General features: G+C 38.0%; 1 protein-coding gene across 1 annotated transcript in view; it reads right to left on the bottom strand.

The window, feature by feature from the left end:
* Positions 1-5,113: 5,113 nt before the first annotated feature.
* The window catches only part of LOC134754177 (P-selectin), a 121,397-nt gene continuing 103,033 nt past the window's right edge, over positions 5,114-23,477 (bottom strand). The window contains exons 10-19 of the mRNA XM_063690306.1: positions 17,780-18,078; positions 11,431-11,665; positions 11,060-11,233; positions 9,700-9,879; positions 8,840-9,012; positions 8,232-8,301; positions 7,825-8,004; positions 7,103-7,288; positions 6,388-6,676; positions 5,114-5,422 (exon numbers count right to left, since the gene is read on the bottom strand). Coding sequence (XP_063546376.1) covers positions 5,146-5,422; positions 6,388-6,676; positions 7,103-7,288; positions 7,825-8,004; positions 8,232-8,301; positions 8,840-9,012; positions 9,700-9,879; positions 11,060-11,233; positions 11,431-11,665; positions 17,780-18,078 — 2,063 coding nt within the window. The 3' untranslated portion in view covers positions 5,114-5,145. The remainder of the gene's footprint in view (positions 5,423-6,387; positions 6,677-7,102; positions 7,289-7,824; positions 8,005-8,231; positions 8,302-8,839; positions 9,013-9,699; positions 9,880-11,059; positions 11,234-11,430; positions 11,666-17,779; positions 18,079-23,477) is intronic.

The following is a 23,477-nucleotide window of genomic DNA, read 5'->3' as shown; positions in this document are numbered from 1 at the left end:
CGCAATTCACTGACATACACAATCATTTTATTTTAGACTACGATATAAAGGACTTACAGATATTTTACAAAAGTATACAGATTATTATAATAAAACTACCTATTTAACTATCAGTAGAGTTCATTTTGTGTTTAAAAGAATGACGTTTTAGACCGCGGGCCAGGAACAGATTTCCATGATCAATCGCCTCCCGGGCGAAAACTCGTATAGTGGTTAACGGCTATGTATGATGAACCCTCGTGAACGTCAGCTGCCGCTCTGTTGGTGGGTTGAGGAATGGCAGCAAATAGTCTAAAAAATTTTTTTGACATCGCCTCCCGTTTGATACTTTGTCAGATGATATTGTTAATAAAAAAATCCTCAGCCGGTTGTATCGCGGTGGAAATACCGTGTTACGCGTTTCGGTGGCTGCCATTCCTCAACCCACCAACGGAGCGGCAGCTGACGTTCACGAGAGTTCATCATACATAGCCGTTGACCGCTATACGAGTTTTCGTCCGGGAGGCGATGACTGACGAAATTTGCGCCTGGCTCGCGGTCAATATCCTCGCAGCGAATAAAAGTTTGACACATAAAATTGAAAAATAATGTTAGTCAAATAAACATGCTTAAATCTTACATGATTCACTATTAAATAGTTATTTGTTTTACAAGGGGGCAAAGTTGTTGTTTAACCTCTCGTGCTAATTGATATCCGAGCAAGCGAAAGATTTCAAAATTGAACCATGAGCGTAGCGTTACAAATTTTGCCACCGAGTGAAACGCAAAAATTTTCACCACACCAACACAAGGAAAAAACTAACTGCAAAATACCAAACAAAATCAAAGCAAATCGATTCAAAATGAATTTTATTATATATTTATCATTCAAAATCATCATTTAAAAGGAAATTCTACCAGCATACATAAGAAAACAACACAAATTTGATTACTTTGCTTCACATGTAAATAAAATGCAACTTTCTTATCAGTTTTTGAACAGTCAAGAGAGCCTTTACCAGCTGGTGTGATGAAAACAATTTTATACTTAGTCCCTCTTTGCAGCGAGTCCAAAAAAGTAGAGTACCTACTGTTTCTCAAAGTGGCCGTCAGGGATTTAAAGTAGGGTATACTTTTTAATATGACCTATCTCTACTAGAACTCAAACGAGGTAAGTAATAACTAATTAAAAAGTGCTTTCCCAGCACTTAGTCATTATTGATGACACAACGATATCAAGTGGAAACACCATTTCTAAATGGGTATTTTTAAATTGAACAATAATAACACAAATGACATGATATACATAATTGATTAAACAAGACGCGTAATAGGCTAAATAATAGGTACAAATAATAAAATAAATAAATTTTATAGGACATTCTTACACAGATTGTCCCACGGTAGCCCAAGGAGGCTTGTGTTATGGGTACTCAGACAACGATATATATAATATATAAATACTTAAATACATAGAAAACACCCATGACTCAGGAATAAATATCTGTGCTCATTACACAAAATAAATGCCCTTACTGGGATTCGAACCCAGGACCATCGGCTTCACAGGCAGGGTCACTACCCACTAGGCCAGACCGGTCGTCAAATAAATAGCTAAATAATAGGTACTTGTTATGCCAAGAAAAGTTTGCAGAGATTTTGACAGCACACGCAGTGCAGGTGTTATTTTAACGTCAAATTTCTATGAAATTATGACGTATAAATAAAACTGGCACTGCGTGTACTTTCCTTGGTCTAACTCCACCTAACTACTGTAAAAAAGTCATTACATTTCAATAGAATTGTCACAGGAAAATATGCGTAAATTTAGTAACTAAGAAACTACTTTCGTATGTTTTTTTTTCTTAAACAAGAATTCATTATTTTTAGAAAAAAAAACCTTTTTACGCCGAAACAAATAGCCACATTTGTTTATTTTTTTGTACCTTTCTAGGCGGGTGTTTTAGGGATTTTTTTATTAGACCTGATCAAAAACACTTTACAGATGTAGTGCATAATTGTTTTCCATCGTATTTACTCGGAAACGTTCTTATTTGTCATGCTGCTTCAGTCAACCTCACTACTTTTTGTACCGAGACTCACTGAAATAGCAAGACACGAAATAATTATGCACTACATCTGTACATTATATATACTTAGAACATGTGTCTTCCATTTCTGGTCTCGCTGCTAGAGGATATATTTTATGCCTAATGAGAAAACCAATTTATAAGGAACATAATAACTAGACCTAAGGTATGTACGTCGTTAAAAAGAAGAAGAAATAGCAATATTATTTTGGCATCAAAATGATCAATATCTATGAATCACCTAGAAAATTGTATATGTAACAAAATAAATAACTATATCCTCCTACAATATCTACAACGGTTCGACGGGTCTGGATTTAGAAGAATATTAAACTCAGTTCAGATTCTAACTAGTTTTCGGACAGTGAACGGACGGTATTTTCCCCCGTATCCCAGTATTCTCAACTTCATCTAAGTATATGCAAGCGTATCGGTTAATCCCCGAACAGTTTTCTATTTCGAGCATAAACTAATATGTCACTAAAGTATATACCTAATCAAACTGAAAGAGTCTGAACTCTGAACATACGTCAATTTTTTTTGTCGAATATCCGCCAAATATGTACATTACCACTTACATACTAAATAATAAATGTTACATTGTTAATACTTTCGGATCACATAAAACTAACGATACAAAAATGTGAGCTGAAAGTAAGTATTTTGTAAAAATCATAAAAGAAACAGAGCGATAAGAATAAGATTGGAAAGAAAACCAAAATATTTTTATCTACCTCTCTATCGCCTGCAAGAGTGGTAAAGAATATGTTTTGATGTCGGCGGTAAGCACTCAGATTACAAAGACAACGAAAATAAAAAGAAAACATCTTGTTACAATTGTGATTTAGTTCTTACATTATAATAACTTTATACTAGAAAGGCCTACATTAAATATTTCGGCTATATTTAATCAAGAAATGAATGCAAATTTAGATATGTTATCTATCTAACATTTTAGTAAGCATGCATTTTCTGTCACTGATTCGATAAATTTTAGTAAGCACTTAACATAATGAATTAAAATGCAATTTACGATATAAATTTTAAACTAATTATTATAAACATGAATAATTCATACAATTCCAACACTTTTACATCTTTGGTTCGTACCTAGTAAGGGTTGGTGATCACTTCCCGCCTTCGCTCACGCATTAAATTAACATTAAGCTATTTACACACCCGACTGTTGCGTTTTTATAATAAAAAAAACTATTTATTATATACGGTGTTTCCTGTAACAGGAGCAATAAATTAAACTGGAGGCTGTACGCCTAAACTGATCAACATTTGTTCGGCAACTTTTTAAAATTATGAATTTTTAGATTATACCTTTTTCATACTAATTAAATATTATTTTCAATGTACGCCATCTGTGTGTTTGACGTTGCTTGTCATCCTTTAAACATAACAAATTTTGCAATACATTCCGTCTTAGAATAAACTTTAAAGTGTAATTAAAATCAAAACACAAGTTATTTTTAAAAGTAGCTGAACAAATGTTGGTCAGTTTGAGGAGTACAGCCTACAGCTTAACTTATTGCTCCTGTTACACCCGGTATAAGTTTATAAACCATGGGAACATTAGTCAGCTAGAAAATTATTATAGGTAGGTAGGTAAAGCTATAAATTTCCGAATAGATATAATACATAGTTCGTACCTACTTAAAGCACTCCCAAAGGCCATCTCCGATTAAAAATTTCTATAGATCTGCATAATGGAAGCAATATTTGTTGTAATTGTCTTTTTTAGTGATACGGGAGGCAAACAAGCAGACGATTCGCATGATGGTAAAAGAGGGGTTGTAAGTGTGTTGCCGACCTTTAAGATGGAAGTAGAAACATTTTTTTTGAAGGTTTGAAGATCGTAGGTATCTTGTGAATTAATATGATTATTATACATATTCTCTCGGAGATGTTACCATTAACTTTTTAGATAACGCAGCCGGGTAAAAGTTATTATAAACTACAATTTATATCGGTTTAAACCAAGTCTACAGAAAATGGTAACCATTACATTATTGACCATTAAGATCTTATGTTACCATAGGTTCATTGTGAATAAACGATTTCATTTATTCATTCATTCATTGATTTTGTGAACGTTAAAAAAAAAATTGTAGGTTATCACTTGACATTTTACGAAAACAAAATCAAACCAATTTGTCAATATGTCAATACACTTATTCTTAAAAATAAAAAGCGACTACGAATTATGACACAAAAACGAGTCAAAACCAAGCGATTTAAATGGCTATTTGGTTACCTAAATTCGTGAAAGTATAGCACATAACAACTTTCCTTAACGTTTACACATAGTAAACTAGAAACATCAAGAAATACAAAACATACTGAGACATGTCAACGTCCTCGACTGTAGTTTTCAAATGAAAAACAACAATACTTACCGTAAATAGGTCAAAAGCTCCCAACTATATGGTCCAAAATTAATTCGAATATCTTCGTTCAGGTGCGACTATTTTTCAAATGTATTAAAAATTCCCACAAATCCAAAAAGCACACTGCTATTTTAATACTTTAGTCTCTGGCAAGCTCGGCCGAATTTCACCTTCCCGTACAAAAGGCTCATTTTAAAACTACGTGTTGGATTGTAATGAAACTTTGCACATATGACATGAAGTATATCTAGGTCTGTAATTAGTATATATAGCTCTGGTATACAAAACAAACGAAATAGAGCAAAAACAAGTTATGTGTGAAAAACTTAAATTCGATGTATTTTTTATATTCTGAAGCTACATAAACTAATTACAGACATAGATATACCTTATCCTATTGTAAGTACTAAGTTTCAGAGCAATCTAGCAAGTCGTGTTAAAATGAGACGTAACTACGTTTGTATGGAGAACGGGGTCTCCTAATTACGTATTGAACTTGTGGACTATAGCTGTGGTACCAGACTCTGCTTAGTTGGCTGGTTTTACGGTAAGTAAAAATTACATCAGTATGGCTCTTACACTCTTAGTCCAATTCTAAGTTCGGCAGTACCAAAACTCGATTTAACATTTTGTTAAATTTCAGAATTGACAACAAATCCTTAAAAACTCGTAGCAGCATATTAGCGGACCGCGACCCCGTTAATAGTGACGACCGCATTCGGCCCGGTCGGCTCCGGTTCGTAGGCGGAGTCGGTGTCGCTTCGTCGGCCGTACGCCGCGTTGTCGGCCAGGTGGTCGCTGTAGGGCGAGTCGTACACATTATCGCTGACGTGGTCATAAATGTGGCGCCCGTTGGTGTCGTGCAGCGTGGCGTAGCTCATGACTGCTGCGTTCTGGTCCTCCTTGCGTTCAGCGCCCTCTATGTTTTCGGTGTTCTTCACTGGTGTTGATTTTCGACTGGAAGAGATGTGGATGCTTCGTTTATAGTGGATGGTATAAGAATGTGGCACGTATTGAGACGATTCGAACGAAACAAGCTTTATGCGGTTGCGGAATTTTGTCACTGAGTCTTTAAGGTATATGCAGACCAGCCCTTTGATGGTATATTTGTGTGGCTTAACTTCAAACTCGGGTAAATCCATTCGACATTCGACCCTCTCAGCAAATATCTACCCTATTACCTTTTATTAATACCAAAATCGCATAGTCTGACAGATGGATGTACCCGAGTTTGAAGTGAAGCGACTCATTTGTTACACATGCATCTTTAATTTTATTATCTTGATACACGAATCTCCGTGAGCTCGGCGTCGGCGAAAGCTGGCATGATATCGCTCTGGAGTCTGGACCGGGCAAAGCGGCGTGCTCTTGTGTTGGAGGCCAACACTCATTTTCGGTCATCGCGCGAGCCAAGTAAGTAAGTAAGTACATACACTGTCGTGTCTAGATGTGCCTAACCATCAAAATAAAAATAAACGACACGCTTTATCTACAATAAGGTTTAAGAAGAAGAATAGTACTAAATGCCATTATACCATGGGGTCATTAAACCCAACTTATATGTCGAACGTACATCATAGGCACACCTTACTTGTACAGTACCTAAGTGCCCCAATTTAAGTACCCACGTCGCCATACTAGCTGTAAGTTATAGGTTGATACCTATGGCCAGTGGCGTAGCGTGAACTAATCTAGCCGTGGGCGAAGACCACATCTACGAGGCTCCCATAAGTGCGAAGCCGTGGGCGAAGGCCACACCTACTAGGCTCCCCTAAGTGCGAGGCCGTGGGCGAAGACCACATCTACGAGGCTCCCCTAAGTGCGAGGCCGTGGGCGAAGGCCCTATTCGCCCACGCCTAGCTACGCCACTGTACCATAAGCATTATTCATCTAAATCGGAAATAAAGGTTCAGGACACTCACAGTATCAAATAAATAGCTCCCAGCAGCACCAGCAAGAACAGCACAACCCCGCAGCCAATCCCGACCCTCAGCGGCAGCGTGCTCGTTTCAGCCGCCTCGTTAATGGCTATCTCGCAGCTGGGCTCATCGCCGGACCAATGGCCGTCGTCCATACACTTGCGGAGGAAGGGCCCGACGCGCTGGAACTGCGGGAGGCAGTGGTACTCGATGGAGCTGCCGAAGAGGGTGGAGCCGTTTGCTATGATGACGCGGCCGTTGTCTATCGAGCCGGGTGGGTGGCAGTCGATAGCTGGAAAAACGGAAAAGGTTAGGTGGCTGTTTTTTTATATGATCTGGATGCAAGTAATTTAAGCCAAGCTGGCTGTAAGAAGCAAGAAATAATGATGATACAAGATGGAGCATATAACACAACGAGTGGACATCACACATCCCGGACTAATTCAGTAGGCAAGCGGGGCAGCTTATTTCGTTGCGTCCACGTTTACGAACTCATGTAAATTAAAAATATCTACAAAAATTGAGCTGTTATTTTATAAAATGGTGTCAAATGCAAATTATGCTGCTCACGGAGGAGCATTTTACTGGACTGGCGGTCACGTGTTTCGTAAACGCTCCATAATACCGTGTCTGTTTAAGTAGTCTGTGGTGGGGACCCTTAACTAACACCCTGTGAGTGAAGAGGAACCTAATAGTGTACGCTGCCTCTGTTACTCACGTGCGCAAGATGGCGGCGTCCCGCTCCAGGCTCCTTTAGGCAGACAAGTCCTGGACTGGTTTCCTTTAAGCCGGTAGCCTCGCTCACAACGGTAGTGGGCCTCGCCACCAATGCTGCGAGTCCAAGTCTCGACATTGAGGCCGACGCCGCCCTTGATTTGTTCCGAGGGGTCTGAGCAAATTATTTCTGTAGACGAAAGGGTTTTGTTAGTCTTGGGCAGATTCTTAACCTTTAGTGGTAAGAGATCGCTCGACGAAATGCTGTTTGGAAGTAGCCAACAGTTAACGACAAATAAAGGCAACGCTTGGATGACTTTATACCGCGGCTGAATGATGATCCCTATGACAGTTTCAAATGTCTTTTGCTTGGGCTTAATTTAATAAATAATTGAAGAAATATGTTTCCGTATTTTTACTACTAAAATGTTATATTTCTAAATTAATTAATGTGTTTAACTCCAAAAAATATCTAAGTACCAACATTTTACGTGACAGCTACTCCATATAAAAATGATCTGTCATAGGGAGCATCATTCAACGCGACAGGAATAGGTGGTCTAACGTGTCAACATTACAGGCTATGGAACTCTGGTTGAAATTAAGTAGGTACCTAACGTAAAAAGACCTATCAATTAATCACAATTAATTTCGACTAGAATTTTCAAATTTTGATAAACAAGACTAAATATTTCGTAAAGACCAAAGTTACGCTCGTAGGCTCACCTTTGCACACGGGAGCCTCAGAGCTCCAAGTGCCGTTGTCCTGGCACAGTCTTCGAGACACGCCATCTAGCTGCCAGTGTTCATCGCACTCGTAAAGGGCTGTGGCGCCGTAGTACGTCGCATTCGTGGCTAGTGTCACCTTGCCGTTCTCCAGGCGGCCGGGGTTGCCGCAGTCCACATCTGAAGAAAAAGGAGTAAGTTAGGGTTTATAAACTAAAATAAAGGTTTACAGGGCTGCGCAGTAAGTGCTACAGGCTTACGTCCGACCGTCATTTATTTCATCCAAACGCTCGGCGCGTACGTTCCGTGGTCCTCAAGTTAGCGAAACTATAGGTACCAGCCTACCAGCGGTCCGACCACTCTTGACCACAACCTTACTGCCATAACTAGAAATAAAATATACTTACATTGGCACCTCGGCGTGGATCCGCTCCACTGCCCACTATCCTCACAAGTAGACAGGCTTTCTCCAACAACCTAAAAAAATAAAGAATATTTCATTGGCTAAGTAAACGTGAATACTTTAGTGTTTTTTTTTTTGACAATTAGATTTTATTCTTTAAATTCTTCTAGACTAGTATGTTTTATGTGTAACGATTTTAATGTGAAATTCTTATTATTAAGTCTAACATTTTAAATAATTGAATCTTTTTTAAGAATAATTGCATGAATAGACTGTTCTGATAATGTAATTAGATTAAGATGATATATGTGTAATATACATACATACATACATACATATAATCACGCCTATTTCCCGGAGGGGTAGGCAGAGACCACGGATTTCCACTTGCTACGATCCTGACATACCTCTTTCGCTTCCTTCACTTTCATAACATTCCTCATACACGCTCGCCGGTTCATGTGTAATATGACGATTTAAAAGTGCTTGTTGCTAGTTGCCTACATAAATAAAGAATAATTATGTTGGCTTTGACTTATAACTATTGTTATCAAGGACATGTTTGTATAAATTAGGTATTTGCGATATACTTTATTTGAAGTGTCATCTCACCTTGTATCCCCTCTCGCAGCGATATTTGACAAGCGCGCCGATACGGTATGTATTCCCGTTGCCCGCGCTCACGGAGGTCGAGGTTCGAATCATGGTGCGGCCGTGCATCCGATCGTTGCCGGTTACCGACACGATGCTGTTCTCGGCCACTATCGGCTCTGGGCAGCGGATTTCTGTGGATTTTTTTTTGTATAAAACGATACCGTAGGTATATTTATTCTTTTATTGTCCATAATCTTCCAACTATAACCCGAAACTGGCACGGATATCTTTGTTTATGTGTGACTATATGGACGGTGTTTTTAAACTCCGTTAACTTCTGGGTATGGCTAAGTACATTAATTAAGGCCGTTCCATCGGTTTGCCACTATCACTGTCACATTTCACAAGAAAGAACGGGAAAGACCATGCGCGCCAAGTGTCAATTTTGATCGAATTGTGTCGATTTTTATTTATTTTAAAAACGTTGCCTTACAATATCGAAATTAGAAAGCTGTGAAATTACTATTTAAGTTAAGATTGTTATTTTTTTTGTTTATAGTCTTACATAATAAATAACCGAGTAAAGTTTGATTAAAAGTCCGAGTTAGAGGTTACTTTGGTAATTAATTGTATCGAGCGAAGTGTCATAATTCGTGTATCGGAAGTTGTGTTATTAAAGATAATATAATTAACTACATATATTTTTTCCACGTCTACGAATATCAATGTCTCTTAGAAAATATAATCATAATAAGGAGATTTTTCGCCTTCTGGCTTAGGGAACGGCCTTAAGGAAACTCAATGGCGGCCCCGCGTGGCGGTGGTTCGTGCCGTAGTACTGTATGACCGAGATGTTGCTGTCTCTCTCTAGCACTCACCTTCACACCTGGGCGACGCGTCGCTCCACTGGTGGTCCGTGCCGCACTCGCGGCGCACAGGCCCCGCGAGGCGGAAGTTCGTCGTGCAGGAGTATTGTATGATGCTACCGAGATGGGTGGTGCCGTTCAGCAGCTCGGCTGCTCCGTAGGTCAATGGTGGCAGCTTGCCGCAGTCCACATCTGTTCAAAATAAAACATTTTAAAAACTAAAACCTTAGTAGAACGTGATACATTAACTAACAAACTGTAGTCTGTAACAAACTTTATTATGGAACGTGATACATTAACTAACAAACTGCATCACTACTGTCCCTTGGACAACGGAATAACAACTCCATAAAGTAGATACACTCTTATACTTATCATTAATCATTATAAACACGTCGCCTACTTAATTACCTACTTCTGCTGCTGACTGAAAAAGATTCATGAGGAAAAGCTAAGAAAATATCATGCTCTCGAAACAGCTAAAAAAAGCGCTTTCGGCGCGACATGTTTTGGTAACTTGTGTAAGCGTGTCTAGGTCCATATGTTTTGTAGTAACGCAATCCGAAAGTACAATAAGTATAGTACTTAATTTTCGGCGAGGCCGAAAAGTTTGGTAGTTTTTGGCCGAAACGTAACCTTCGGCCGAAATAAGATTTTTATGTCGAAACCCGCCGAAACTGAAACATCGGTCGGACATCGGTGGTAAATAATTGTCATTGATAATGCTAAAAGACCCTTCTTTCCATTACCCCATGGCCAGTAATAGGGGAAAAGTGGCATTTCAATTTTAAGAGCCAATATCATTACATTATTTCTGCACAAATGGAGCGTGGAATTAGCTAATGGCTAAATCCTATAGAGTTATTAAGATTAGGTACCTACCCCATGCACCTAAATTCATTTGAGCGTGAAACCTGTCAGTCAACGCCTGTGGCAACAGCCATGTTTTATATGTCTGTTGTGTTTATAGTTTATGATGGTTCATTATTTTTGTATGTGGGTATACAAAAATAATGAGCCATCATAAACTATAAACTGTGAGACTGGTTGTACATGCAAAATCGATTCATAAGGCTAGTTATACAATACAACTATACTCAAGTAAAAAAATATATATATACGCGATAAAGCTACGCCGGCTCCAACCCTACACCTCTGACCCGAAAAGATTTAATTCCCTCCTAAATTGTAGGAGGGTATCCCAATATGAGACCGGCAACAAACTCGGCGGGACACATTTCATTATACTTTACCTAAGAGACTAAGACCACAAATTGAGTAGAGACGATTAGTGACATTTAAGCCGTATTGTAGTTGACTACAGCGAGGTTGAAGGTTTTGCTGCAGATTATTCAAGGGGCAAGTAACTTACACTCGCACTTGGGCGACTCGCCCGACCACTCGCCGTCTTGCTGGCACACGAGGCTCCGCTCGCCCACCAGCAGATGCCCGGCCTCGCAGTGGAAGTCGATCGTAGAGTGCACGTTGTAATCGTAGGCCTCCATGTAGCCGCCCGCCGGGACCTCGGGGTCCGCGCACGTTATCACTGGGGACAAAAGTCACATTCAATTTCACAGTAATTGTGTCGTTGTTATCATACAGCTTGGGTACGGTAACAGATGTCGTCTCTATACAATTTAATAAAAATTTTATTGAGATGACATCTGTCACCGTACCCAAATTATATAGAAGCGCGCTCCAAACGTCAGCCTACGACCGACTATTGACCATGAGGGTACTCACGCTCGCAGGCAGGTATGTCGTGGCTCCATTTCCCGTCCCTGTTGCACTGCAGCGTGTCGGTGCCCTGCAGCCAGTAGTCCGGCTCGCACGCGAACGCCACCACGGAGCCGTACGTGGTGGTCCCGTTGAGCAGCCGGAAGGAGCCCGCGTGGATCTGCGCGGGCGTGCCGCAGTCAACGTACTTGCAGGAGGGCGGCGTGCCCGACCATGAGCCGCCGAGGGTGCACGTTACGCTCTGTCAAACGAATCTCATTAATTCTTTGACCGCCAAACGCCAATGACGTCAACATTCCGACATACGTCCGTAATTTAAATAATTTTTTATTTACATTGAGTAGCGACTATGTGTATTTAGATTTAAGAAATATATATATATATATAGAAACTTAATTAAAAATATTGTTTTACTTTATGCCTATTGGTTGTATTGGACAAAAACGAGGAATGCATTGTTTTTTACTGTATTTATAAAAATTATCATTTACTTAGTACGTTTCCGGGACTTTAGTCCTGGAAAAAAATGTGATCGTAAGGCAGTCTCCACTTTATGACTATGTTCTACCAAGTTTTGGTATTTATACTCTGCCTATTCCGATCACTTAGTCACTCTCACTGATAATGAGTGTGTGAAATTATATGGAGGGTAAGTAGAAGATTGGTAAATAGGTTTAATTATTTTCGGAATTATACACTACCGCTAAAAAGTATTTAGGCACCCGCAATTTTCACCATACACCACACATTGTATACAAAAATTATTTTCAAAATCATACTGTTCGATCGCAGGCAAATTACTCTCTTATATGTTGGATTGAATTTTTATTTAGGTAAATATATTGAGCCTCAAATTGTTTCCAAAGACATCTTTAAAATTTCGAGTTTACTTTATGCAACGATTTAAAAAACCCTCATGTACTAGTTCATACAAAATAAAACGATTTTGTAATGGAAAACGATTTATGGATTTTTTTACGCTTTCCATTTGCTAAATAGGCAATGTACACGAATATTCTGCACATCATTTTAAAGCTCGATATGTCTGTTAAATTAAAAAAATAAACTGCACAAAAAAACTGTTACCCGACTGCTGCGACTAAGCTGTATAATTCTGAAAGTCGATTTTGTATACAATTGTATGGAAAAAAATACGAGTGTCTAAAATAGTTAAGAGCGGTAGTGTAGGTATATCTAACATAAAAATATATCCCCAATTTTATTATTCAGCGAGGAAAAATTTGACTACGCCTGGCCTGCCACGTGAAATTTACGCCAACGCTGACGCCAACTATCCCCTTAACGCAAAAATCGAAAATGTTTACACCGATACACGATACACATTTCATCTACACGTTTTTTTTAAGTCCGTTCATTTTAAGGGTTCATTCCTAAGCTTAAATTAAGTAACTTTGACAAAGAAATCGGTATTAACTCCATTTTGGAGATAAACAATGATTTATTTTTATCTGATAAGGCCCCTACGACCATCCGACCGACCGAGGCCTTAGGGCCTGTTTACATATTTATTAGTGTTTAGTATGAGTTTATACATTTGCTACTCGTACTAAACGCAAGTACTATCTCCGACTATCGATATTCGAGATGTCATTGGTATGTCATAGTTTTCAATTGTTTGTGGGATTTAAACATAACGACCTGCCCCGGCTTCGCACGGGTTACCCTTAACAAATTATACACCTAAACCTTCCTTAAGAATCACTATTGATAGGTGAAAACCGAATGAAAATACGATCAGTAGTTTTGGAGTTTTTACGAACATACAGACATACAGACAGACGCGGCAGGAGACTTTATTTTATAAGATGTTAGATGTTCGTGTTACAACAACGCTATTAACTAATTACCTTTTACGAAAAAGTAATTAAAAAAATACTATGCCTTTCAGTTTAATTAATTGTACTTAGCCATACCCCGATGTTAACGGAGTTTAAGAAACACACCAATTACCAATGCATCAACGAATTTGTTTCAATCCGCTTTTCAGCGAGCCATCGGAAGCGCCTGGGGCTGACATATTAATTAAGCGGGGAATGCAGATCAATCCGGGTTGCAATTACTACGTGTCACAAATGAACAAAACCGCAGATCAGGTGGTCAATGCACCGGCGTTATACCTGCTTCTAAACACTGTTCTGTAGGTACTAGGTACCCTATATCGCCGCTATACTTACTCAACCTCGTATCTGCAACACTCATTTGATGACAAAAGACCCGTATTCTGAATGAAAGAAAAGCGACATTTCCATCAAATGATTGTTGCAGATATGCGGTTGAGTAAGTATAGCGACGATATAGTTTGCTATACACGAGCGAAGGACTGTTCCTATTTAGCAGAGTGATAAGTTATTTCTAATAATGCGTAGGTAGACACTATACAGTACCGGGCAATAATATATCACCATGTTTTTACGGTATAATTTTTTATTTATTTAAAAGTTTGTGAGTGACTTCAACCTCACTGCTTTAGTGTCTAGTAGTATTCCTTTGTACGGGCGATAAGAAAAATTGGTCTCATGTAATGGTTTTTTTAGGTTATTTTTTAAATGTATTGTTAACTTAATTTTTTACTAAAGGTTTTTTAGTAATATGCTGAGTATCCTATTGTAATTCACAGTATTTCACTGCAATATTCATCATATATTTGTACTATTTTGTATAATATGCAATCTACAAACTAACCTATATTGTTCACTCTATACAAGCTCATACAAAAACACTCAAAGGTGATATCTTATTGGCCGGTACTACTACTAGAACACACGTGTAAATATATCTAAGTATATGGGGCATAATCAAAGGGTATAGTTGTGTTTGTATGGGGCATTGGCCCCAGAAGCCAAATTAATTGCCGTTTTGCCAATTTATTAGCTCAGATGTAACGAATTTATTTATTTTTTTCTCAATAACCTGCAGCAATTTAGGGTTAATATTTTGTGAAATGGAATCTTACATCTGAGCTAATAAATTGGGAAAACGACAATCAATTTGGCCCATGCCCCATACAAACACGGCTATACCCCTTTTGAGTTATTTCTACTCAGTATCACTATCATTATTTTAAGTGCTTTAATGATAAAAACCGGACAAGTGCGAGTCGGATTCACCCACCTAGGGACAGATATATAACAAATTAAGGACGATATAACGCCAAGTTTGACTTTTTCACAGCTTCAAGGGACTGTAGACCCGAGTAAATGGTTTTTAATTTCAGTTCGATTCCTGCACGCGTTCCCGAGATAAATGGTCTTGGTAGACGGAAAGACGGGACCACAAAGTGATCCTATAAGTAAGGGGTCTCATTTTTTCTTTTGAGGTGCGGAACCCTAAAAAGAAGTGTTCCTGATTTTTTTCTTTCTGACGGCTACATCTTGTATCAAGTACCACAAAACTTACTTATAATTTTAATTATAAAACTTGCGAAACAGTAGCATCCACGTTTATGACCTGCAGGTACTCATATAAGATGATTGTGGGCAAGGCCGTCTACAAGGCAAGTCCGTCAACACGTTATAACTTATGAATTTGAAAGAGTATGCCGCTTTGGCCTCCAGTCGATGAAGCAGTTTTTCGCGCTAGTTCTCTCTGAAACAGATGGCGCTGTGATGCTTAGAGCAATCCGCCAAACAAGTCATTTCGTGTTTTGAACTAAGTGATAGTGCGACAGTGGGTCGAAAAAAATTGTTAAAAATATTTTTTCAAAAGATTGTGCATCAGAAAGTAGTATAAGCACCAGCTATCTTTGTTCTGTGTTTAAACTAGGTATCAGAAATTAGCTTAGTTTTGTAATTATACGTTCCACCATTTATCACATTAAAACTTGATTAAGTTGGAAAGTCCGTCTATTATGTACAAGGCAAGTCCGTCTTTCCTTAAATCAGAGATTATCAACTTTTTTTGCAACAAATATTATTACGCTTTGATAAGGTATTAATAAATCCTCCAGACTTTGCGCATGATGTTACTTTACTACATTTTGGATCTTAGTAAACTAAAAACACAATTAAAATACATTTTAAAATTAAATTCTTTATCGTATGCGATTACAAGCGGTAACGTAGGTGAATAATTAACGGAGTTAGATCACTCCAAAGAAAAAAAAAGTATGCCGATCTTGCCCACAGTAACCTTATTGAGTAGTTGAGAGGTAAATATTGAATTTAAAAGATGGGCTCGTATAGTATCCGAGTAAAATGGTGTTAAGTTAATGCACCATTGCAGTGCTGCTCGGACTTGGTATTTTACAAGTAAAATTACACCTATGTGTGATCTTGCACTTTCCTAAACTTTTCACAGTGCGGTGTCTGTGTAATCTGTGATATTCCATTACTTCCCTGATTGTAATATGCAGGCATATGTAGATCTACACAGTTATGAATTAGCTCCCCTATCTAATAGCTTTATAGGGGAAAGATAGGCTAGACAGAAGGGTGCCTAGATAGCCGACTCTGAAATGGGGGTTGTCAGCTTAAAACCGTGGGCCAACCAATGGCTGGGTGTAATGTAAAGCCAAATTTGATTTGTAATAGGTATCTGTCTGGCCTAGCTAATTTCCGCCATATATTGATAGATCCAGACAAATCTGAAATGAAATGAAATGAAATATATGTTAATAACAATTGTTACATGTCGAGGTAAGTACAATATTGAGTCTGCCAGAGGTCTGACGGATACATTTATTACAGCTATTCGTCCGAGAAACAGTATACACTTAAGAGCTTAAGCAAAGCTAAATTAGTTCTCCTGCTATAGACCTCTGTACATAGTTCTCACGGATTTTGAAGTCCCATTTACACAATACAAGTTTCTCGCCTCGAAGTACAAGAGAGGAAATAAATACTTATTTGGACCCGGGTATGTCCTTAAACTACGTCCAAAAGAGAGGTATGGGCACTGTGATTGCCATCTCGCTTTGTGTGGTAGGGCACAGCACAGCGGATGTCATTCCAGATCTAGAGCAGAGCGCGACTATTTCCCCAGACTACTACCTCCACCTTACAGAAAACCGCAGCATAATAGGGTCGGCAACGCGCATGTAACTCCTCTGGAGTTGCAGGCGTACATAGGCTACGGAGACTGCTTAACATCAGGCGGGTCGTATGCTTGTTTGCCACCGACGTAGTATAAAAAAAATACGTCATGAACTTACAAATTAAGTAAGCGTCCGCTCCAAAGCCGAAAATCGTCCACATTTTGACGATTGAATGTCTTCGAACAGATAAAATTGAATAAGATAAGTCATATATGAATATCAATATAGTAAAATAATGAATAGATGAAATACTGGTCTTACGATATTATCGAAGCGAGTTTTTTTATTTCTGCACATGTCTAAACAGTTCAGTTTGTCTAGCGATCGCCTATGATAATGTCATAAAAATCGAACGGAAACCCTTGCAATGTAAATAGGCCTTAAGTCTGCTTAATGTGATAACAGAAATTGAGTCCTAACTGAATGGAATACATTCCATTCAGTTAGGACTCAATTTCTGTGGTAACGTCGATTTCGAACGAATACCGAGGACTTTAGATATGCGTCGACAAATGCGATGTCGAGTATTTCACAACATTTTTTGTTCAACTCCGATGGGGGTGCAAGCCTTTGAGGGAGGTTTATTATATTAATAATGTGATCAAAGGGTCGACAATTTATTGATGGATTTTTGTAATATGCAGGATGAGCTCATAATCTAATTTTATAGTGGACTTTAATGGACAGGCGGTATTAAGCCAATAACACTAGCATCAGGCATCTCAGTGCGGAAAGAGAAGAGTTGTGGAATGTTTGGGGCCCAATACATTCCACAACTCTTCTCTTTCCGAACAGACTTTACACTGCGTATTTTATGTGATAACTGTGCTGGTACATTTGTTTTAATTCGATATATAGTTTGACCCAGGACTGCCTCACTTCAAACATAGACAGTGAGAATCATACTGACTTTGTCCTACGCTAATAATAGCACCCAAAAGAAAGGGATGAGTATAATTTTCCTGGTCCTTATTGACTGACAGGTTGTGTTTGCCAGACTATAGGTCTCATTTTGTTCAGGGTTCGGAGATCGCACATCACTTTATTGAGGTCACGTTCCGGATTAACAATATTCCGTAGTGGTTTTCCGCGGAAAAAAATTATAAATTAAATGACATGTGAATCCTGTGGCATTGTAGCACCTAGACCAATTTCTTTCTTGTCTCGTACTTACCACTAACTTTTTGTAAGTAAATGCTTATGTTATGACACATAAAAGCCACAAAGGGTTGATCTGTTCATAAACGCAGACCGATTCAAGTGCTTTCGGGGACTGATTTTGACCATTTGTAATGTACTCACCGGCTGCCCAAACAGTATGAATCCATTCTGACAGTTGTAAGTCGCAAGCGAGCCCGCCTTGTGCCCCCCAACAGTCACAACAGCACCAGACACAGGCGGGGGCTCCGGGCACCAGTCGAACAGGCACTTTGGGGCAGATCCTGTCCACAGGCCTTCATCGCCGCAGACTCTCTCCACGTCTCCGACGAGAGTGTAGTTCTCGCGGCAAGAGTAGGAGGCGCGCGCGCCGTGCGTGGTGCGTCCGTCGGTGAGCGTCACGTCGCCATCTTGGATTGAAGGTAGACCGCCGCAGTTCACGTCTGAAATATAAAAACTATGAAAATCGCATCAGGAAATAGTATAACGAATGAAACAGGGATTGCCTTACATGGATTCCACTTAAACGTAATAAACCATTTTGTAGCATAATTATTTACTACATATCTTAAACTCTGATTGGCGTAACTGAGCTGGTTTTTTAAAGTATGTAGTTAGTTTAAATAATTTCAAACTTGTGTTTACTTTTATGTGTTTTTTTGTTTTAACAGTCGCCATCAGATATATCGTAGCTAAGCCCAGCCCTAGAAAAATAAGTAACCATTGAGTGCTTACTCCATACATGAGTTTTCTTACCTAATAACATTAAGTTGTATGGGAGGTATGGTAATACGTATTGCTAATAAGTTTAAAGCTTGCTTAAAACTTAATATCTATTGAGCTTACAGCTTATTTTAAATAAGCTTTCGCTAAGCTCGGTTAAAACTTTTTTATAGATAGGTTTTTATCATAGTATGGAGTGAGCACTCTATACTTACTTAATTCTCTATGGCCAAGCCAAGGTGCTCACTAATATGACACGTCTTTATTGCCAAGGTGTTAAAGTGCGCTTTTAGCTATTTCTGGCACCTCGGGCGCTCCGAAATATCTGGTGGCGACTCTACCTAAAAACATTTTAAATATAAGCCGTACTTTTATTTCACTGAAGATGGATTCGTGAAATATAAAAAACAACGAACATGTTTGTGGCATTTCTCGTTTGCATCCATCATCCAATGTAGTCCAATTTCATGCGAATGTAACACTAACAAAAAAATGACTAGTGAAAAACGAAATTCTGTCTGTTGCATTCCGAACCGAAGTAAATAAAGAGGTATAATGTTTTTGAGTTCATTTGTTTGTGTATTTATCAGGAATATTTCTTCCCGCGTTATGGATTTTTCTATGTATCTGTATGTATTTATCTATATAAGTATAAATGTATATCGTCGCCTGGTATCTATACTACTAGATTCCCTTTTGAGTTTACTGTTACCTCAGAACTTCGTTATTTCTCAAGCGATTTGGAAGATTATTTTATTGTTTGAAAGTATATATTTACAGCTTGGTGATAATTTCGCCAAGCCCAACTTTCAATCCACGGCCTTCATCAAACAACTGTAGTGCCTTCTAGCGAAGCAGAAGGTACCGGGTTCAAATCCTGGTAAGGGAATTTGTGCCATTCTCAATCAAAAGGGTACTTATTGTCGGTTGTCAATAAGGCGCTATTTCCATATAGCTTCAATTTGAAATCAAATTGACAAGGGACAATGTGATACCTTTTAGTTGAAAATGGCACAATTATTTGTGTGTCTATCACATATATTTATTATACGACATACCTATATATTTCTATATTGTCGTCTAGTACCTAAACACAAGCTTTACTGAGCTACTAGGAGGAGGAGGAGCTGAGGGACTAGGAAATTGTCCTACAATTTTATTTTTTTCATAAAGCGCAGGAAACTAATTAGCCAGACATTTCTTTCAAGTTTAACGCCTTCAAGGAAATGGGTTTAATTGTATTTCTTTAATTAAATGCAATCTGAATGGTAAAGAGTTATTCCTGAACATTAGGTACACATTTTATATCAAGGACAGTCATCACTAATTACATCCGAGAAGGTAAAGTAGTGAAATATATCTTAACGCGCCGCTATTATCAAGGCGATTGAGTGGTTTTGAGCGCTTTGGCCGCTTCGATATATCTGACAACGACTGTACATACCTGTCATTATTTACCAAAAAATAATTGCTTGTATAAGATGTGTACAGTACAATCTGATATGTTCTTGCTTCGAATTTGACAGCTATTTAATGCAGGCAGCTCAATACATTCAATCGATCAATCAATATGTTTATTTCAGGCAAACACCCATAAATAACAATTACAAATTAATCTTAGTATATATATAGGTATAATATCGCCGTGCAGAGTCATTTCCTTAAACTGACAAGTCCCGGGGGCTCAATATATTTTTATTTTGACTTTAGGCCAGGATTACACTTGTAAGTTTTATTTACGTAAGTAGGGACAAAGCTATTTGCTAGAATGAGATAACGATATTCATATCTCATTCTGTAGGATAGCTGTGTCCCTACTTACGTAAGTAAAACTTACAAGTGTAATCCTGGCCTTACATCTGTGCCCTGTTTATCAAAAGCTTGTAGCTTGTAATACAAGCGGAACTCACTTTTTGACAGCAGAAAGGGACTTCCACTTGTATTACAAGCTAGAAGTTTTTGATAAACAGGGAACTGTTCTGCATTACGGATCTCTTTGTTTACAGCATTAAGTACAATAAACTTTTTTATTTAAAGCGCTTCCGACGATGCACTGGTTCATTTTACAAGCTTTTATTTAATTTGCAATGTTTGTTATGTGCCTTTGTTTCGTTTAAACAATAACTCAAAGCAATGCGATCCGTCGAGTTTTGTCTCGATTGTACGCTCAAAAATATTAGTAAGTAAATAAAGGGCTTGTTTACTTATATTTTTAGCGACATTTTTTGACAAAACAATAAAACGCCTGAAATAAATCGTAGTATTCGTGATTTTCTTAGCGTTGACCTTTCGAATCAAACCTTATCCTTTCATTTTGAAACTGTCTACTCACAGGGAGCGTACAATTTATGCCGGTTTCGTCATAATGACGTATATATATATATATATAAACACACAGGATGTTTTTAAATACGTAATGACCAGAGGGCGGAATTGTTCATGGCAAAAATCAAACCTTAATAGAGTTGGAACGTTGAATTTTATCGACTTTTTCAGCTATCGATAAGTTCAGTCACCTGACTTTAACCTCTTTAATTAGCTAGTTGACCATTTGACCTCTTTGATTAGATTAAAAGTAAATTGCATGGCAGTTAACTGTCATTTCTGCAACTAGTCTTTTTGCAACTAATTCACGTTTGTAAAAAATGGTTAATCCAAAAAGAAAAACAATTAACAAATGGATAAAGAAGTATCCTTGTCTTACTTACAACGAAAACAACTCAACAATATACTGCTCTAAATGTAAGGTTCACTTAAAGCAACTAAAAAAATATTGCGTTGAAACTCACATAACGAGTAAAACACATTCACCTGAGTTTAAAGAGGTAAAGAATGATAATAGTTTTTATCTAGATTTGATAATATTTCTCGTTTGTTGCACATGGAAAAAAAATCCACATTTCCGGAATTTTTTAAGGTGACTGAACTTATCGGTAGCTGAAAAAGTCGATAAAATTCAACGTTCCAACTCTATTAACGTTTGATTTTTGCCATGAGCAATTCCGCCCTCTGGTAATGACAGATAAAGTCTATCAACGTTCCATTGTAACGAACGTTATAGTTTTTACATTAGTTACTGAAATAAATAATACTTAATGAGTTAGAAACAAAATGCTTTATTGCGTAATAAATTAATGTTTCCGATTTTATTAAATTTAACTGAAATCTGTTGTTTTCTTACGCCTCCAATTTATTTATAATTAGGTATGACGGTATGACAATATCAGATAATTTAATAATGTTTTTTACTGTACGTCTTATGTCTCAAGTGTCAATACGAGTATATACGACCGACCTGACCGACCCGACCGACCGACGACCGGTCTGGCCTAGTGGGTAGTGACCCTGCCTGCGAAGCCGATGGTCCTGGGTTCGAATCCCGGTAAGGGCATTTATTTGTGTGATGAGCACAGATATTTGTTCCTGAGTCATGGTTGTTTTTCTATGTATTTAAGTATTTATATATTATATATATCGTTGTCTGAGTACCCACTACACAAGCCTTCTTGAGCTTACCGTGGGGCTTAGTCAATTTGTGTAAAAAAAAATGTCCTATAATATTTATTAATATTATTATTTATTTATATGTCTACTTAAACAGAAGAGGTTGATTAGATAGTAGCGATTAATGATTAATCCTATTTTTCAGATTAGTTTATATACGGTAACGATAAATAAACGTAAAACCTGAAACATGCTGTATGTAGCTTGACGTCATTTGTCTGTCATCGGCATGAATTGTACGCTCCCTGCTACTCACTCGTAACTCGTAACACGCTCGTCCGCGGTGCGAACGATTTTTGGTCAGTTGATCGTTTTTAGTAACCGAAATACTCGCCATTCGACTAATTTACTAACATACTCCGAACTAGGATTTACCTGGAAGCAAAGCTATGGCAATCAACTAAAATCTGATCGAAATTGGAATGACAAATAAAAGTCAAAGGTCATTTTCTACATTCTTAAGGTCGGTTTGCAACAATCCGCTAACTTAATTTTATTATAAACTGAAATAAAATGTCATACTAAGAAAAAGTGAAAGCCTAGTGGCTCAGGCACCTGCCGCGATAGCAGGGGACGCTGGTTCGATTCCAACCTTGGGCACTGGAGGCCTTGTCACTTTTCTTAGTAAATGACATTTATTTCAGTTTATAAATTATATAGCAGTGTTTCTACTTGAAATAAAACATATTAAAATATTTTCTAAAAATATTTTAACTTGTCATAACACTTGCAAATTTTATTATTGACCGATCGATAGCGAAAGTCTCCGTTCCAGTTTGGGCAAAAATACTTTCGTAAGTCCGGGTGTTCTCTTCTACAGGTCGCAATTCTCAACCGATTCTCGTGAAATTTTGTGAGCTGGTTCCATGATAACGAGTAAATAGATCGTTTTGCAGATTCATTTTTTGTTTTTTTTTTTTTTTTTTTTTTAAATGATAGCCATAACATTTATTCAGTTTTAAGTTAGGCTCGCGAGATCTACAAGTCTCAGCCGCAAAAAAAGGTGGTGTTTGAGTTTGGTTAAGACTCGAGCCCCGTGTCCTCTGTTTTAAGACGACTCAGTTATTTAGACTTGACTCTAGTCATTAAGTTTTAGTTTTTATCGAGACCTGAGCTTTTTGTAAAGACTTTAGTCATTTAAAAAGAACTGAAATTGTGTACTTACAAAAGTGTTCTAAAACGCATTCATATCAAACTCATAGGTTAGATACACATAAATTTCCTAAAGGGAGCGGGTATTAACTATAGGTGGCAGCCTATGCTCCTATGAGCAGTCAGATTTTTAGGGCGAGGCGTAAATGTGAAGTTTATGCTTCCGATGTAGCCTACAAGATGGCAGAACCTACTATGCACAAGAAAACATACGAGAACGGTAGATGGTAGCATTGGTAGCACTGGCTTTGTCAATGTACATGTTTATGTTTCCGATACGTGTCATACTCGTGAACGGGTGCTGTTTGTGGAGACCGGTCTGTTTAAGTTTACACGGGCTTCATGTTACCTATGTAACTTTACTTTTGAGTGGCATTAACGTGAGACACTTCGTTTGGTTCTTGTCTGTTTGTCTGATTTAATATCTTGTCTTTTTATAATTATATTATATTATTATATTATT

This window comes from Cydia strobilella, chromosome Z (genome assembly GCF_947568885.1).
Source record: "Cydia strobilella chromosome Z, ilCydStro3.1, whole genome shotgun sequence".
Lineage (NCBI taxonomy): Eukaryota > Metazoa > Arthropoda > Insecta > Lepidoptera > Tortricidae > Cydia > Cydia strobilella.
This window is presented reverse-complemented; position numbering and strand designations above follow the sequence as displayed.